The following is a 20,396-nucleotide window of genomic DNA, read 5'->3' on the forward strand; positions in this document are numbered from 1 at the left end:
CTTCCTATCTCATGAAATATATTTTCTCCATCTTCTCCCTCTCCTTGCAGTGCAATACACGATGTGGTATGGGTCAGACGAACCGCCCTGTCAGCTGTATGGCTCAGAACGGTGTCATCCTTCGAGATCAGAACTGCCATGCTTCGGAGAGACCAAGCAGGCAAAAGCAGTGCGAGAGTCCATGTGGTACAATACCAGCACCACCAGACAGTAAGTACTCTTACATTCAGAGGGGTAAATAAAGAGGGGGAGGGGGGCTAGATGGGGTCGAAAGGTGGAGTGTGAGAGTCCCTATCGTACTACTCCAGCCCATAGAGACCAAGAATCATTAGACTGAAATGGGTAGCTAGATAGGATGAAGGGTAGAGCATGAACCCCAGCACCATATGACATTAAGTACTCATTAGATTCAGAAGGGTAATGTTACCACTCATAGGGTTAGAGAGGGGGGAGTAAGGATGAAAGGTGGAGTATGGTACTACGTGGCACCTTACTGTCTCCACCAGACGGTGCACTTGAGAGGGGTAAAATGGTACAAGAAGGGGAGAGGGTTTGGTGAGCTAAATGTTATCACTATCTATTGTGCTTGTTCTTTAAAATGTAATGTTGCACTGATGTAAACAATTGGTGACCGTGTTGTCGTGCAACCATAAAAGAGAGAAATTCTGAGCCTGGTACCCCCAATTCTTAATTCATTGAATCAAATCTATTTACATTCAATATTTGCCAAGTCTGATTGTTCTTTTGTTATGTATCATAGAGTTGCATTTACATTTGATACTGTAGATCGAGTTACACCTAGGTGAGTAATTAACAAACTTATTCATTTTTCATTACTCAAGGTTGCCAAGATGCAAGCTCAGTCACATACTGCCCTCTCGTCAAGAAATTCAGGTTCTGCAACAACGAATACTTCCGAAAAATGTGCTGCAGAACGTGTTCCAGCTGATAGGGTGGGTGTCGATGTCAGGTGGTGAAGTCATGTGACTGATCAGGTGACATGTAGAAGGATGCAGCAAGAACTCTCATGAATTATGCAAATTTCTTCCATCCAACACTATGCAGCATTCTTTGTCTATGTATTTTGTAAGAGGGGAGGTATGTAACCAATTAGGCTTTCATTCTATTATATGTCATGTGACTATATCATTTTGGTCACCTGATTTATTGTTGGTCATGTGATGAATATGGGACAAGAATATTTGACTGCTTGTTTTCTGTGCAGTGTAATATGCAACATGTAAGTTTGAGGGGGGAAGCAGACTGTTAAGATGATGAACCTAATCTGTACTTTCTATATTTTTGTATCAATGTTTTGCTATTTAAAAAAATATTGCAAATGAAAAAAAACATCTGCCAGATATATGAATGATAACCAGCAGGTACATACTTTGCAGGTGCCTTCCAAAATGCACAGCCCTCCTATCTCCTTATACAAAATATAGCTTGGAAGACAGAGAATATTGTTATGACTTTCTACTGAGAATTTATCAATATATTGGATTTATCCATCCCATCAAGGTGCTTATAATGTTTATTTTTTACTGATTGTTTTGCTGCACACTGGAGAAGCTCAGAAAACTATTTTCATGTATATTTTTTGAAAATGTTTCTCTTATTGTGCAGATGTATTGAAATGAATTACATGTGTACAGCAACTAAACCATTTAAGTAATATTTTAATTGTAACAAAGATAATCTTCTTTTGTAAAATGAATTACTTTACTTCTTTATTTGTATATTGAATTTAGACAGGAGTAAACTATTTAAAAAGTACTTAATGTGAAAGTTTGTGCTGTGTGTGATCTAGAATAGTAAAAAGATTTTGTTAGATGATAAGGCATTACTTGGGCAGATATTTCTTCTGAATAGGAATGTTTGTGAACTACAGAAGAAATAAACAGTTCTTTGTTTTTTATCAGTTATGATCCATCATGCTTTATAATTGATCAAATCTGTAATGAGTTTGGGAAGCCCTTTTAAATCATTCTTAACATATTAAGGCTTCTGATGGAAGATAATATAACACAAATATGAGAATACCAGAGATTCAGAGATTGGGGTACCACAGGGCTCAACATTAGGTCCACTGCTGTTTGTTGTTTACATTAATAGCTTACTCTCTGCTTCCACTGGTCAGTCATGCATGTTGAGGGCCATAGGGCAGTTCACTCATATCATTTTCAGTAAAGTGTAACACCCTCACTTTTCTGATGTGATATGATGTTATAGATATTCTCTCCTCATCAAGGTAGGAATACTATGCCTTTTTACAACCATGTGTCACTGAAGAGTCATAAGTAATAGATATATACACATGAACTTATTACATACCAGGGGCCTCTAATGACATCACACTTATTAATTAAATGATAAAGATTTGATGCTTTTAATTACTTGTTCAAATACGTGTAGGTGTGTGTGAGGGGATTGAGGAAATTGTTGGATTTTTCAGTATTTTATACAATTTGGTGCTCAAGAAATTATTGTTTTGGGGCTTGTTTTTAATGAAGACACTGCATTATGATAACAATTAGAGACATATTTTTTTTTTTTTTTTTTTTTTTTTTTTTTTTTTTTTTTTCAAGCGCTTAGAGACATATTTTGTGATAAGCGCTATACAAATGTTGTTAATTATTATTATTATTAAAGAGGATCTATAAATAATGTATACTGGTTTCGAAGTTGAGTTAGGAAAGGACATCCCACAAAATTCTTACTATCAGCATCTTATATTGATAAAATATTTAAAAATATTGCATGTTCATTGCGAAAGTCACACAGTTTTAAATGTATTGACAACATGCAAAACATACATGTCTATGATGAATTTGAGTACTATTTGCTATTGTTTAATTGTATTTTCATACCAGCATTGCTTATTTCTTAATTGATTTTGTGTATCATTTGAATTCATAATTCTTATATTTACAGTTATTTAATACAACCCTAAAGAAACATTTGTTCAGCATATTCTTTGTTTAAATATTGTCTTAGAACTTAATAATTTTACAATTATAAATGATTATTGCTCAACTATAATTTGGAAGGTAACAATGTAGATGTTTAATATAGGGGATTAGCTGCTGAAAAAAATAAAATCACTTTTGGGGGGATTAATGATGGAATGTGATTGTCCATTTAATGAAACTGAGAATATGTGATACAAAAAGCATTTATTAACCTAAGCTGTACATAAAATCTGTATATAATATTTGTATAAAACAGCATTTTGCATCAATGTGTACACACCTCCAAATAAAAATATATGAATATATAAATATATAACAAAATTATCTATATATAATATGTGATATAGCTATAGGGTGTATGAAGGGTGATGCTCTATACGAGGAAGTTAACATTGGGGGAAAAAGAGAAGTCACTGTTTTTATATGTTATTTATTGATATGCAAAACATGAGAAGAATTTGCTTTTCATGATGATGATGTAATTTGTGCTATAATGGCTGCTGTATTGTAAAAGCTAAATGTTTTCAACTGTCTTACATGCTGTTTAAGCTACTAACAAGTAAGGTATCAGAGGTATTATAATAAGAAGATGAGTCTCATTTTATCAAATTACCATATCTCTATATTGATTTATGGGAATAATGTCTTCATGAAGTTATGTTCCATGATCATAACCTAGTACCAGATACCAGATTTTCTTGATATTTAAAATGACGTGCAAAAACAACTTTATTCAGATTCAATGGTAGCATTTTACATTTTAAATGCATATTCTCACTACAAGATCATGTCAACTTTAAAGAAAGTTTGTAATAATAACCAATGTTTATTTATATTATGCAAGAACCTCTGCAAAGGACAATAATATTAGTGCCTTATGATCAGTCAAAACATATGAGATATCATTAGTTGACAGTCAGAAGGGTGTTAACTCTGTGTAAAGTATACAAGTTAATGCCATTCTGGTACTAAGCAGCCAATATCGTGTTTAATATTAAGTGGCTTCCTGGCAGTCAAATAAACATGCAGGATTTGAAGTTTTTGGAGTAGATCTGAACACCCACACAACTACTCTACTCACTATACAGGGCAATGTATTTCATAAATGCTCACTATTTGTGACAAACTATATGATTTATTCATCTCTGGATAACACTGATAGGGTGGGTGTCATGTCAGGTGGTGAGGTCATGTGACTGATCAGGTGAAGAAATACTATTCAATTGGTGATAAAACAAAGTTTCTTTGTACTTAAACAAAAACAATGCTTAAGTCAAAGTATTTCTGTTGAAAGCATTGTAAAATGTATTCATTATTGGCGGGTTATTTCTGAAGTTTAAATTTGTTATAAACATGGTTGAGTAATGTAGAGATAACTATTTTTTGTTACATCTATTTTTTTTTAATCATCACATTTACAGCCTTTATTAAAATGCTGCAGAGAATTTCTATTCTACTTGTATTTTTTGTTACAATACTAAACAGTATTCTTGTCGTGTATCAATTTTGATAAACGAAACACCAAAATCCGGCCTTGTATTCTATTATCATGCTATATTCATGTGTAGGAATTGCATTGTGTTGGTGAATCAGCTATGATGTAGTCAGTTGGTTTTGTAGTCAACTTGTTTTTGTTACATTTTCATCAGTCTTACAGCTGAATTCCTTTTAGTATTCTATAAGCCTCATTTTCTCGATCACTTATGTGATAGAGCAAGTTTTGGAATCTGCCATAGTTGCAGTAACTTGCATCTTGTGGGTGGTGTATGATATGGATGGTATGTAGATTCACCAAGTAAATGATTATAGTGTTTGTAGTAAATTATACTTTGTCTTTTCATTTGTTAATCTTGTGCTGCGTTCTGTTTCTCATATTGTGGCCTTTGAAGGGGATGAAAGGATTTATTCATGGTGTGTGTTGGATCACATGTTCAAGTATTTCTATGCAACTTTTCACCCTGCAATGTTTTGTAATATTCTCATTTTTCCTTCATGTAGACATTTTCTACTGTTTTGTGTTTTGCATCAAAATTAAATGTCACTTATATAGTATGTACAACCATCAAAACATACTTTATTGACTGTATTTGTAATTTCATTTGGTGATCTAGTAATGGTGATGATGATAATGGTAACACTAATGATGGTGATGATGATGATGATGATGATGATGATAGCAGTAATCATGATGATGATGATGAAGATGATGATGATGATGAAGGTGATGGCAGTAATGATGACGTCAGTGGTGATGAGAATGATGAAGGTGGTGATAGCAGTAATGATAATGATACTAACAGTAATGATGATGATGATGATGATGATGATAACAGTAATGATGGTGATGATGATGTAATGATGATAATATTGATTTTTTTTTTTTTTTTATGAAGGTGATAATGATGACAATGGCATCATTGTGACATTGGTAGTCCTGAAAGCAATGAGAGGATTGCAAGTACATTGGTTTAGAAGTAGACACATTTGATGTCTCTGGACTTACACTAGCAATGGAGATCAAGAAGAATGTCGCCCTCTTGTGTTGGCTTCCCTTTAGTGGTCTATTAGCTATGCTGAATCGAGTCGGAGAGGTGAGGGGGGATAAAAAGCAAGAGAGGGGGGAGAGAAAGAGAGAAAAAAAGAGATAGAAAGAAAGAAAGAGAGAGGGAGAGAGAGAAAGAGAGAGAGAGAGAGAGAGAGAGATAATAGAAAATAATGGGTGGCCAAAATAATGAGAGAGGATAAAGAAACGCTATCACCATGCATCACAAAATAAACATAAAATAAGGATTTATTTGCCTATCTCCTTTAGTCGCTATCTTGAAAAAGGAAGGATCTTGGTAAATCAAATATTTACTGTTAAACACTGGAATCTCTGAGAGCATAGGCGCAGTCCATGGGCGGCAAGTGTAAATAGTGATAAGTTGAGAGAATCACCCACTTAAATACAAAATACGGGTAAGATCTTCATTTAGAATTACGATTGGTATATGGTTGACAATTTAACTACGCTGTATTATGATTATTTGAAGGATTTCAATAAATCAAGATCAATAGCCTACAGACGGCTATGAAACCTTTATGTATACCCCATCGACTTAAATGACACCCTTTTTTTTATACTTATAATGTATTGTAATTCCATTTTCAAGTTACATTATCTTCAAATAAGAAATAGTACTTCACTGGACTTGTTCCAAAAATATCAAAATCTCTATTTAAAAAAAAATATTGTTGATTGACTAAGGAATTCTCTCTAAAAAAAATCGAGTGATCATGGACGTCACTCCTCTGGAAAGTGGAAATGTAGTGAAAATAGAGTGAACATTCACTCTTTTCTTTTTAGAGTGAGCACTCTAAAATCAATCGACATTCACTCTTAAACAAGTGATTACTGACGTGAAAATTCACTCTTTTTTTTAGAGAGAGAACAATCCCTTGTACACTCAGAAAGGCGTTATATTAACCCAACAATTATTTCAATCATTAATGTTATTATTATTATTATTATCATCATCATCATTATTATCAAATTAAAGAATAGACAACCCTAAATGTAACGATATCTATCAATATTGTGCAGCCTATTTACCTAATATACAATATTATTTTAAAGTATAATCACAGGCCATTATAAATAAAAGATTGCTGCTCTCTTTGTTGCTTCCAATCCAGCTTCTTCTTTTTTTTGTCAACGATTTGTATTAATTTGGTTGCAGCCACTGACTGATTCTTTTTAATTACATTATTTCAGGTTTCTAATTTTAAAATGGGACACTGAAAGTGTGCCCCGTCCAAACAAAAGCATCTTTAGTTTTGATCTAATAAAGATATACTTCCACTTATCAAAAACAATCATAATCCCATTTCATTTGTGTTACTTCTATTTTTCTTAATAATTTTACTCAAGTTTTCCCCTATCCCTTCCCGGCGCCCATATCTATACTTTTACATATGTATATTAAATAGTTAACCCCTTCAGTGCCAGTCAATAAATTGATTAGATTGATAGTATACATGTAGTAGTGTGGGGTATATTGCTGGATGTGTTTGTGTATGTGTGTGTGGGGGGGGGGGGGGGGGGGAGATGTTATACTGAACGCTCATTGATATGAAATCATACAAAGTTCGAATCACTTTTGTTATGTAATCAGAGCTCTAATTAAGGCTTTCGAAGTAAAACGCTTACTGATTTCAACTTACATGAAGAAAACAAATGGAAGTTTGGAGAAAGCAAAGAGAACAAAAAAAAAAGAAAAAGAAGAAAAAGAAAATATAGCAAGATACCTCCCTGGATTATTGGCACTCGTTTAAATGCTGAGATCGACAGATCGTGATGATAATGATGTCATTATTTGCTCACACGAGATTCAAAGTACACAGATCAGGTGTTACTGGTCCAAAGACTGATATCTTTATTTCTGTTTTATGAATGGACACACCCCCCTTTATTTAAATGTTGATTCACCAGGTATATCTTTATCTGTTCTATTTGCTGATGTGGGACCTGAAACCGATTCACGTTTTAATTTTATTTTTTTTGTCTTGGGTTTAGGGTCAGATTGGGAGAAGTGTTGAGGTTGATATTATATTTTGAGATTCGAGTCGTGGCTCAACCGACTACGTTTTGAGTTATCTAGCGCCATCTAGCGACAGAGTTTATCCATGCATTGACGTCAATGGTCTGTTCAGTCATTCATAGATGCAAACACTTGACTCGTGTACACAGACACTGCCAGGTAGATGTAGTATTAAAAACGCCTAAATATAGCTTGGTCCGTAATCCATGACTAGCATTTTCCCATGCATAGATTAAGGTGGCTTTACCGGTAGTTAGGTAATCATACACTTCCTTTAAATGCAATGAATTTTTTTTTTTTTGCAAAGAAATGCAGTAAACTTGAATATGATGCATTTACATGTATATCACTATCAGTATCACCCGGGAGTATTACTACGTATTTTCTCTCTACATTAAACCTAAATCACATATGTTACTTCCTTTTCTGATGGTTGATTAGTTATTTCAATTCCGTTCACATAAGTGATACAATGCATAGTACAATGTGCTTTATTTTGGTTTCGTTTTGCATCTTTGATGTAAGAAAGAATTTAGAATGCTTTTTGCAGCTCGCATGGAGTGGTCTCCATGCATTACCAGGGCAGAGGCGGTAGGGCGAGAAACCACAAAAATTCGGCGGGAATTCTTTGTGCGCAATTTCGATGGCACCGTGCCAGACGACGCTGTTGTAGTCGATAGCTCCAGATATTGATTGGATGAAATTCGGAAGTTCTTTCTCGTCGTACGAGGAAAGTATGCGGTACTTACAGATCAACGCTGCATTCCAAGGCGAGACGTTGGAACAAAAGGGGGTGACCGTTATATTCATAAGATGAAGGAAGAGGAAGATAAAGGTCTTTTATTCTGGTATTATGGTCTATAGACAGGAGAAATTCCACGCTATAGACAATACGAGATAGGCCTGCCTCGTTCCTTTATCTTCCTGAGTCTGAGAAGCTAAACAGTGACCAATGCCAGGGCCTGCATCAATTACATAATTTCAAAAATATACGGTTGGGATTCTCCCCTTCCCCGCCCGCACACCCGTGGAATTCTGATTTAAGAGGGGGTAGAAATGCATCAATAATAATAACAATAACAATAACAATAATAATAACAATAACAATAATAACAACAATAACAATAACAATAACAATAATAATAACAATAACAATAATAACAACAATAACAATAACAATAATAATAACAATAAATGATAATAATAATAATAATGATAATAATGATAATAATAATGATAATAATGATAATAATAATAATAATAATGATAATAATGACGACAACAACAAGCTTGCAGAGTGTATCAAATACATGCTTCCATCTCTTAATATCTATGAAGACATTTTTTTTTCTGGTACTATTGATACTGTTCCTTATAGCTGTTATGGCCAAGAAGTTGTGGAAATTTCGAATACACTGTACATCTACATTTAAAAAAAATCCAAATCTATATAGGCACAAAGTGATTTTATGGGCTTTAGTCTTTACTTTGTCTCAAGAAGTCGATGTTTAACAAGGCAAATTGTTGCCTCATTTTTATATATTTTCAATATAAAATCTAAGTGGGTAAAGATAGCCAACGTGGTAACGTACATATATAATCACTCGGATAATTTCATTTCATTTCATGTTATTTATTACAACCCGGTGACACTTATTTCAGCAAATTGCTGTTCTGTGCTTTTCCGTTCATGAATAAAAACACATACATTGGTATGTATATATCAGAAAAACACAATACGTAATATAAAATTTTAAAAAACACATCAGATGATAATAATTAAGATTCAAACACGCATTAAATATTTGTAAATGCATTATTATATATACTCATATATGATTTTAACTCATTCACATAAAATTAGCTTTAAAAGTCAAAATCAAACATTTAATTATCTTTTGTCGAACATAACCCACAGCAGACCACAACTAATAAACCCCTGCTGCAGTTACTAATTTGGCTCAATTCCAGTTTTTGTAAACTGATGTAGTACAAAACGGTTACTCCTCCAATCGATATGAAATCCAGTGTCACTGACCGATAGTATTAAACAAATGAATCTCAATAAAACAAAACAAAGAAAACAGAAACGGAAATAAAGGTTTCTATGTACATCGATACGAAGTTACATAACATTCTTCTTCAGTGACTTACACGATGTAAATCTTAAAAGCAAACATGGTCATCATTGTATGCGACAGGATATTACGGTTTGATTTCTTTGTACTGTGACTGTTATGGTTACACTATCTCTGATAACTCATATACCTTTGTTTCTCTCATGTTGGCTGTAATGTTTTGAGTGGATATTCAAGATGCATATTCTGAATTGGATATTTTATTTGTACGATTCAGAGATTATGAATTTGAATTCAACGGATGGGTATTAAGATACCTTATTTAGTTACATTTAGTTATTTATGTTCAACGTCACACAATGTATTAAACCCACTGCCCCCCCCCACTCTCTCTCTCTCTCTCTCTCTTTCTCTACCCCTCCCTGTCTCCTGTTCTAATCCTATATACATTTCTGCTGCCAGAGATGGGCACACTGACATAATTAAATGAAACAGTGTCATTACAATCATAATTATAATATGTTCTTTCTTCCACGTTTTCCTTACGATGTGTTCCTGTATATCGCGTTCCGAACTTCCAATCATGTTCGATGATCGTTTTCCCTGAATGCAAAGTATATACGCTGGTAATTAAGCAACCAGGGGATTGACGGCTTTAAATCCTCTCCGAGGGACTTGTTATAATGAGGATAAATGGCTTACCATGCAAAGAATGACTGAGCCATCGCACCACCTCGACACCTGACGTCACTTCCGACATCTCGCTGCATGGAGAGAGCGAGAATGAGATGATTCGATGAGAGTTGAACTTAGGCACACTAATTAAAACATGAGGCCATCTCGCTGATGACTAACAACCTTGAATACTAATAAGGTATTCTCCGATACTACAGTCAGAGTCTGCCAGATAGAGAGGAATTGGCTATTAGTATAATCGTACTATGCATACGATTACTCACACGCATTTAATGGATTGCACGCATACCTTTCAAATATATTTTACCTGGAACTCATCTACATAAAAGCAACATAGTTATTAATCTCATGGATTGGAGCAATTCCAATCGCATTTCGTTATGAAGAGATGATTACATTGACCATTTAGTTTGTTATACTCAAGCAGAGATATTTCTCAGTCTCCTACTAAGAACTATTATTAATAGGGATGTATGTATGTTTATTAAAGTAGTAATAATGATATTCTGCTCCGAGACGGAAGGGTTTTAAATCTGTGTAAACAAGAAAGAAAATGAGTTAATGCTATTTGGCTCCGAAGAGACTTGTGAAAATGTATATTTTTCTTACCATAACCACAACAACAATAGCAATGACAATAACAAAAGCAATAACCACAATAACAATAACAATAATGATAACAATAACCACAAACACTCTTTCTTTCACTTGAACATATATTTCTTGGTCTCTCTAATACTATGAATTTAAAACATAAATATTGACATTGATAATGTTGATAAATAGATGTGGAATGTCTGTGTTGCAGATGTACCACTCTCCGGTGTGTACATGAGCGTTATTATTGTCAGATAGACAAAACATTATAATGTGTAACACAAAATGGATATGCATTCCGCATCGCGGGGGCGGCTGCAATTCTGATGCACATCCCTCCCATACAAATTTACAATAACAAAACATTTAATGTAGAAATATACATGTAGTATGTTATCCGACTGGTTAAAATGTGTCTGTTTCTTTTGCATGTGTATCTGGGGCGTGACTTACATGGCACTCTACCATACATCATAATATCATAACCCCCCCCCCCCTCCCCCGGCCCCCGCTTCCCATCATAGAACTGAAATCGAACGATGCAAAAAGGCTGTTGTGTCTATCCTGATGGCGTTATTGATTTTACACAGTTTTCAAACAACGTGTGCATGTAGAACGGATATCAGATCGATAAGAATTGTTTGATTACGGGAGAGAATGCTCATAAAGAAGGGGCAGATGTTCGAATGTCAGGGATTTTCCAAGCTATGTACTGCGGTCAAAGGTCAATCATACTACCAACATGCATACCATCTATTACATGTTTCAACCGCCATTCTAGGCCGAAGAGTTTGTGTTATATTAATATTTATTTATTGAGTATAGTATAGTTAAGTTGCATTGTACTCGTTTATAAATCGAAATATTTTGCCAAGTCCTCTTCGTTTCACATTCTATTTTACCAGTGAGAAAAGCATGCATTCTATAAAATCATGCACAAAATTATGAATTATACGCCCATTAATGTAACATAGTGCTTCTATAATTTGTTTTGATCAAATTTTCCCGATTATAAAAGCATATCAGTAATCGTATTTGTCTGCATACCATCACGTTATTATCAGCATACTATCAAGGCATGCGTGTATTTCCTCTTTATTCAAGAGCGTCAATTGACTGAAAATGAAATGGATCATAATTTCTATGAATGCCATCTATTTGCTTAAAAGGAGATTATCAACCATGCATGATAGATAGCCAATAGTTGTACCGGTATTGCTATTCAATGTCCAGCATTGGGGGAAATGGAGGGAAAAAACAGTGTTATTAACTATACGGGAATGTGTAAAAAGGCATACACGCCTTACAGTTTAAATTGCATATGTTTTGTTAGTTTATTTTCATTTCAATCTTACAACAATAAGGATTAATTTTTCATTCCATAATTCTAAAAGACACCATAGATCGAGTCTAATGACTAATGTAGGCCTACGTCTAAGCCTGTGTGTACATATTTTAAGACGGTTCTGGCTTTGGTTGGTGTATAATGTTTTCGGTTAACAATGATATCTTCAAGACAATATGATCAATTTTTAATAACAGAAGTACCCAACTATCTCAAGGTCATTATGAATCTTTTATATTGTCTGTACCCTGCATATTTTTTATTCAACTAAATGAAATTTCAGAAGCATATTCACGATTGGAGCCTTGTATTTCTCTTTTATTTCAATTTCTTTATTCTAAATACATTATAATTATACATTTGCATATTGTAACCCTTTGTTGTTAACGTTTACAGCTATCACAATATAACCATCGGCTGTGAGGATAGTGTTTGAATAAATATAGACCCTTGAACCCATGGGTGTCGATCCCGGGGGGATGGGGGGATATATCCCCCCCCCCCAATATTTCAGGTGGGGGGGGGATGGCCTGTACAATCATCCCCCCCCCCCCAATATTTCAGGTGGGGGGGATGACCTGTACAATCATCCCCCCCCCCCAATAATTCACCATCAAAAAAAAAAAAATGAAGAGAAAAATGAAGGATGAGAGCCCGATGAGAGTAGTTAATGGTTATTACTCGCAGGATGACCATTAATAAACACATTTTGATATCTCATTTTCATAATACATACATATATACGAAGTAAATAAGACAACCGTATATGAGACAAGAATAAATTGAATTCTCGCTCATACGGCTTCATCAGGAATTGATGAATTTATTCAATTTGTTCAATCAACAGCATCATAGAAATGCAGTGCGCCAAATGCAAAGACGCAGCGTCAAAAAGCAACGAGCTAAATGTTAAGCGCGAAGCGCAAAAGTAGCAATCTGCAATGCACATCAGACAATCCTGGACAGTGTAAACATAGATGAACTCTGTGACGATTTCGGGATGAGATCGGAGACAAGGAGAAAGATTTTCGGACATTAGTATGACTTATAAAATAGTTCTCTAGATGTTATGTTGTTTCCGTTCACCCTTTTTAAAATTCACGTCATTATATCTATATTTTTGTTTTTTTCACTCATTTTATTTCCTGATATTTCCTAAAAGATTTTTCATTTTTGGAGAAAGATTATTATGTCACAACTTATTTCTAGCACAAATTATTTTCAGTGGGGAAACTGAATTCAGACAAGGATTAACATAGAGAACAGTACAACGAATCGTCTTCTTTCTCTAATAATTCAGTGAAAAGGGCAAAGCTGTTAGGGGGCAACTGAATTCAGACGTGGATTAAGCGTAATAATCAAATGAAACGTCAAAGTACACGATACAACGAAGCGTCTTCTTTTACGAATAATTTAATGAAACGTGTAAGCTTCCGCGCTAAGCGCGGAATGGACGAAAATGAATACAGACAAGGATTAAGAGTAATAATTTATTAAAACGTTAAAGCTTCCGCGCTTCGCGCGGTAGGGGGAAACTGAGTTCATGAAGGACACGATACAACAAATCGTCTTCTTTCACTAATGTGAAAGCTTCCGCGCTTCGCGCAGGAATGGGCGAAAATGAATTCAGACAAGGATTAGGAGTCGAGAATGGTACATCGAATCGTCTTCTTTCTTTAATAATCTGATGAAACGTCAGAGCTTCCGCGCTACGCGCGGAGGAAGGGGAACTTGATTCAAACAAGGATTAAGAGTCGAGAACGGTCCAACGAATCGTCTTCTTTCTCTAATAATTTAATGAAACGTCAAAGCTTCCGCGCTTCGCGGGGGGTGGAAACTCCCCCTCCCTGCACGCAACCCCCTAGGGGCCGCCCCCTAAAATGAAATCCTGTCTACGCGCTTGGGAGGGGTGCAACTTGCCACACGCTTCTACCTCTTGATTGCTTTGATCCATTGCCGAAAATATTTTGGCACCTATCATCCCCCCCCCCCCCCCCCAACCACGGATACAAATCGACACCCTTGCTTAAACCCAATGGGTAGGTTGATATGTTTTTGATATTGCGAGCGCCGGGGCAAGACACTTTTCTAGAGTTAGTCAGATTGACGCTTTTCAAAAGGCTGTCTCTCAACGTTTTTGTTCAAGCTGCATCTGCTTGTATGTACATGTACATGCACGTATCAAGTGTAAACACTGTATCAGGGCATTCTCAGGGGCGGACTTGGACCAAATTTCGATTAGGGGGTTACGATACAACCGACCCACTCAACCTGTACAATACAAATCAACCGGCCCTCAGATCATAAATCTACCGACCCTCAAGCCAAAATATCGAGCGGCATGAAGGAAAAAAACACCAAATGTGCTTACCAGAGTTAGGTACTGTCGTGGTCACCTTTTATAATTGATCTCATTCACAAAAACACACGGTAATAAACACGATTTTAAATGAGTGAATATTACCTCGATCTATTTAGAAACACAATTCAGTAGTACAAGGCCATCAGGGTTGTTATAAAATATATCCTCCCTTTTTCAGCGAAAAATAGGAATTAGAATGATGAATTATTTTTGCCATGGCCTTGGTTTATAGACGAGGGCATTCACAGAAGCAAAATCGAGAAGAAAAGGGAGTAAAATTTAGATTACTATTAAAGAATTAAACCTTCCTGTTTGATGAATTTGAAAAAGCATTCGTTTGATTATTGTGTAGGTACAGTTTTTATTTTTCAAAAGCCTCTTCTACATTGTGGGGAAAAGATATATATTTACATTTTTTCACGTGCGATTGGGAAGTAGCGTAGACTTCTATTGTTGGAGCAGACAATGGTCATTGAATAGTATGAATACCATTTGAAGAAAATAAAATGTTACAAAAATACTGCTGGATCATCAACTATCAATACTGAATCATGGGATGCCAAGGTTGGCTGAGATAATCAAATTTGATTCCGATTTGACTCGTAGAATGAGCTCAAAAGGTTATATGGGTGGTGGTAGTAGTAGTAGTAGTAGTAGTAGTAGTCAGCGCTCAAAATACACGGGGGCGGTGGGCGATTCGCCCCCGTGAGCTCCATAATCGCCCCCGTCAGGTTGCTCACGGGGGCGATTGCAAAATTAAAAATCGCCCCCGTGGAATTATAAAATTAAGATTATCTTTTCTGATATAACTTTAACACAATATTGAGTATTCATTTTCAAACCTTAAACCAATGAAATGGAACTTAGATGGCGCTTTCTCTACCATCTCTACGAGTATTCCCGATACAAACAACGGAAGCTCGCGGTGCGGCCGTCATCACAGTGGCTATACTGCGCTGGTAGTACCGGTGTGCACGCTGACGCCCAATATCTGCTGGAGCTGGAGATCGACAATCGCGCAAGGACTGAAACATGGAGAAGTTTTTCGTTGTGAAAGTTTGAATCCTCTGAAATCTGGTGATTCTTAAAGACCCGCAAATAATGTAACCCGACCAGTAAATCAATATTGAGAAGAAGAAGAAGGCATAAGATGTTGCAGGGGTGGATCTAGGCGGTTTAGGGGGTTTAACCCCCCCCCCCCCCCCTCCCCCTTGGGCTGCCAAGGAAAAATGTGATGTGCAAAGAAAAATGCTATCATGTGTCCAGACCTACACAGTATAGTAGATATCAGTAGATGCCAGGAAAACATCACTAACGGGGGTTCAAAAAAGCACCCCAAAAAAATCGTCTCGCGGCTTTGCGGCTCGTGGACGACGATCCGCATGTTATAGATGCCAGGAAAACACCACTTACGGGGGTTCAAAATAGCAACAACAAAAATCGCCTCGCCGCTACGCGGCTCGTGGACGATGCTCCACATCGTTATTTGGGGTACCCCCCCAACCTTAGCAAAAAGCTTGATCCACCCCTGTGTTTTTTGGAAGGATTTGGTAAAGACTAAAAGTAAAAAAAGAATGTAAATAAGGTTGCTCCGAATAATGAGGAGGAAATTATTTGCAGAACGGGAAGAAATGGAGAAAATGTCCTAACGGGAATAAAAGTCAATAACAGCAATGTAACAAGTAAATTTCTAAGAGGAAAAATACCGACTTAGATAAATGATAATGATAAAATACCAAGGAGTTTCACGGGTACCAATTGAATGGAAATTTGTAGTAAAATAAGAGCCCCCGTCAGCACTTAAATCGCCCCCGTGAGAAGGCTCACGGGGGCTCTTTTTCTTTTGGAAGAGCCCCCGTGGGCAAAAAATTAATTTGAGCCCTGGTAGTAGTAGTGGTGGTGGTGGTAGTAGTAGTAGTAGTAGTAGTAGTAGTAGTAGTAGTAGTAGTAGTAGTAGTAGTAGAGTAGTAGTAGTAGTAGTAGTAGTAGTAGTAGTAGTAGTAGGAGTAGTAGTAGTAGTAGTAGTAGTAGTAGCAGCAGCAGCAGCAGTAGCAGCAGTAGTAGTTGTTGTAGTAGTAGTAGTAGTAGTAGGAGTAGAAGTAGGAGTAGTTTGTTGTTTTTTGTTGTTACTGTTGTTGTTGTTGTTGTTGTTGTTGTTGTTGTTGTTGTTGTTGATGATGATGATGATGATGTTGTGAAGCGGGTAATTCGTAGGAATGCTAATATAAAAACATGACAAATAGCCTACATGTAACTTTCTTACTTTTATTGGAATGTGCAAGGACAGGCCAAGTTTTTAACGTACAAAAATCATTTACTCTTCTAAGTAAATAATTACCCAGCATAACGACAGGTTCCGTTGTATATTACCAATTTTGGAAGATATCACGTAAAACTGTTGTCCAATAGAATTGCTAATGCTCATCATTGAGGACACTTTATACATGTTATATCTATCATAACTTGTCCACAATTTCCAAGAGCAACACTTGATAATTGCTAACCCCACACTTTTATACATCATTACAATCAAAAATAGATCAACGTAATAAAAGTACGAGATGAAAATCCAAATTCAAAAGACCTTTTATGTCACGTGGCGACGGTTTAGAAATCACTGCGTTTCATTCATTTATTGTTAGTTGTTTACTTATGGTGTTGACCTGTGAGAACAGTCAAATCATTACTCGCGACATACCCAACCGGTACTCAAGTGACAGAAGTCAAGGAATAAACGATCAGACAAACTTTTAAAGAAGAGAGAAAGAGAGAGAGAGATAGAGAGACAAAGAGGGGACCGGGGCAAATTATGGGAAGGGCTAACTGCACCAGCCCTATCCAATGCCGGTACCAGGACAGCGCCCCCCCCCCCCGAAATCGTTCTTAATGTTTAGGTATCCTTCTCTACTGAGTACATGCACCACTGATCGGTTTATACAAAGTGATGAGCTTTTGCATTGAATTCGTGCACAAACCCTTTATTTATGTTAATGGTATATAGCCATCATCTTTTGTTAGAGCAATGCCTTCTGTTTTTGAGAATGAAGAATCATTGACGAACCTCTTCAAAAAGAGAAAGGTGGGGCGACAAAAAATGAAAGTAAAGTTCTCTGGGTCAGCGAAAGAAAAAAGGATTTCGAAGATTACCTTCATTGTCATGCAGATCTTTTTGTACAGTCAGATGGGGAAGCCAAATAAGAGTACTTTACATAACACATGCTAAATATATATATACTTCTACTGACGTCATACCAGAGACTGTCGAGGGTTATATCCTCATAACCCTCCACCCTGGTTCCAAGGGGAATGTAAGATGGTACCTATTATGTAATAAGCACTCAGCAAGATTTTAGTATAAGAAACCTTTTCGCATGTCTATTTTAAGGTCTTGCGTTATGTTTGTAAATGTGATAAATTCTTGTAGAATGACTCATTTTGGGATTTTCTTTGACGCAACATTGTGAAAACATGCAGGGACATACTTTATAATTATACGTTGAGAATGGTGAATAAGTAGATGGTGAATAAAATGATACGCCCATATTTCTTCTCATCACACTACCCTCATAACCTATATGACATTTAGCATTGTTATGTGGGGTGGTAGAACATAATCACCCCTAAAATCACACTCCAGACGAGATGCTCATTCACCACCCGCCATAATAATCTCTCCTGTGTATCCGCTTCCTTCCCTTTACTTCGAGCCCTCGTTGATCCATCGAAATGATACATGTAGTATAATCCTCATCTTGAAAGTATGGGTCTACCAAGAGAGCTACAGGTTACCCCCCCCCCCTCCTCCCCTCCTCCCCTCTTCATTTCCTCCCCTCCTTCCCTCCCCCTATTTCCATTCCCATCTCCCTCCTCCCCGAACCCCTCTCCATATCCTACAACCTGCTTTTAAACCCCGATTAATCCATTGAAGCGAGTTAAAGTGAATCATCCTTGTGAAAGATGTATCCCCTATCACCCTCCCCTCCTTCCATCCTCATCTGCCCCCTCCCCACCCCTTTACAATTCCTACATCATCCTAAAGATCAATTGAACTACAAAGCGTATTATATATTACAGAGTTGTGATTAATCCCCTCCCCCTTCCTCCTCCTCCTCCCCTCCATACACCAATCATCTCCTGATGAACCCTGTTGATCAATTGTACAAAAGAGCTTCCACAGACTGAGGTCCTGGTAAGTTCCTTGATTGAACTAAGGCCAAGGGTATAGTATTCCTAGTGAAAGTGCACCAATGAAAGCCCCATAATGACCTCCAAGTGTGAGTTTCACATGGAAAGGTCATGACCGATACCAGACGTATCACATGTAAAACTATTGGGACGTTACTGACCTAAGTTGTCTTTTGGGAGGGGGGGGGGGAGTTAGTAATTACACATTACAGCATACATTACTAAGAACAAGATCAAAATGTTGTAGGGATAATCAACTGGTTATATTGTCATGGTTTTATGTGCCGTGTTTCTAATTTCATGGACCACTCTTTATATCAGTCGATAGCTTTTAAAGGCCGTGTCTTGAAGCGAGTCTAGGCAAGTAGGTCATCCGTTTGACACGAGAAGTTCAATTACATCAGACATCCGACATCACCCGCTACTTTCATTGCAAGAAAGGAAAAAAACGCGGGAAAGAAAATATCGTCTGCACAGCCTCGCCGAGTGTAGGAATGAAAATTGAAAGATGGGATGAACTGGGGATAATCCCGAGGGGCTATAAGATAATTCTCTGACCTCATTTTGGTGCACCTCGATTAGGCATTTGCCATTGTTTTATTTTAATCATTCTGTAAATTTAACACTTGTGGAAGTATGCATGTAAGAGGTACGGCTATTAACCAGATGGGACCTGGGACTTTTGTTGCACAGAAAGCATAAAGTTATAGTTTCAGTAGCAGTCATTATATGATCGTGCTATTTGCCTCGGAGAATTAACAATTTACCTTTGGAACGATTAGAATAATGACGAACAATCATTTAAATGACCCAGGCGAAAGGTTATGATATATCGTACCACCTCGCACTTTTAAGGACGAATAAAATATAACGGGTATCGCGTGATCGACGCTTGGATAATATTACCTTTTTTTTTATATCGTTTTATTTCATATGAATGATGGTGTGAGTAGTCTTGGGAAGGTTAGAGAAGCCAGAAAGCCAAGGTCATTGGTACCTGCTTTTCTATTTCATTTCTCATGATGGTAGTTGTGAGGAAGGGTATGGTAGAAGCAATATAAAGTGAAAAAGAAAGAGAAAGAGATACAGAGAGAGAGAGGGAGAGAGAGACAGAGAGACAGGGAGACAGAGAGACATAGAGGGAGAGAGAGAGGGGGAAAGGGGAAAACAAAGATTTAGATTTTGAATGAATATGAAGTATGAAATGGAATACTCTCTGCTGCGTCCTTAGGCCTAAAAAAAAGATGTTGTATTGCCCTTTAATTAGGTGCCAAAACACGTAGATATCAAGAATCTTGGGTCGGTCGCAAAGGGCAATACAACATATTTTTCTTTTAGGCCTTATGTGACAGCTAGTCTCTTTCTACCCCCCCCCCCCCCCCCCCCTCTTCCTCTCTCTCTCTCTCTCTTTTCTTGAGTAACAGGAAAGAAAACTTGGGATATTTACGACTTTTGTGTTTATGCCCGTGACAATATATGAAGGAAAAGGGAAGGAATTAATAATAGAGGAGTTTCAAATCACGATCCAAAAATAGATTTATGTTCGCATAATAATTGTTCCTGTTTTAACCTTCATGGTAA

General features: G+C 36.6%; 1 protein-coding gene across 1 annotated transcript in view; it reads left to right on the forward strand.

The window, feature by feature from the left end:
• LOC594564 (A disintegrin and metalloproteinase with thrombospondin motifs 6) overlaps positions 1-1,449 on the forward strand; it is a 38,069-nt gene extending 36,620 nt beyond the window's left edge. The window contains exons 18-19 of the mRNA XM_030996275.1: positions 51-210; positions 843-1,449. Coding sequence (XP_030852135.1) covers positions 51-210; positions 843-949 — 267 coding nt within the window. The 3' untranslated portion in view covers positions 950-1,449. The remainder of the gene's footprint in view (positions 1-50; positions 211-842) is intronic.
• Positions 1,450-20,396: the final 18,947 nt, after the last annotated feature.

Source organism: Strongylocentrotus purpuratus, unplaced genomic scaffold, assembly GCF_000002235.5.
Source record: "Strongylocentrotus purpuratus isolate Spur 01 unplaced genomic scaffold, Spur_5.0 spur5_scaffold_3, whole genome shotgun sequence".
Lineage (NCBI taxonomy): Eukaryota > Metazoa > Echinodermata > Echinoidea > Camarodonta > Strongylocentrotidae > Strongylocentrotus > Strongylocentrotus purpuratus.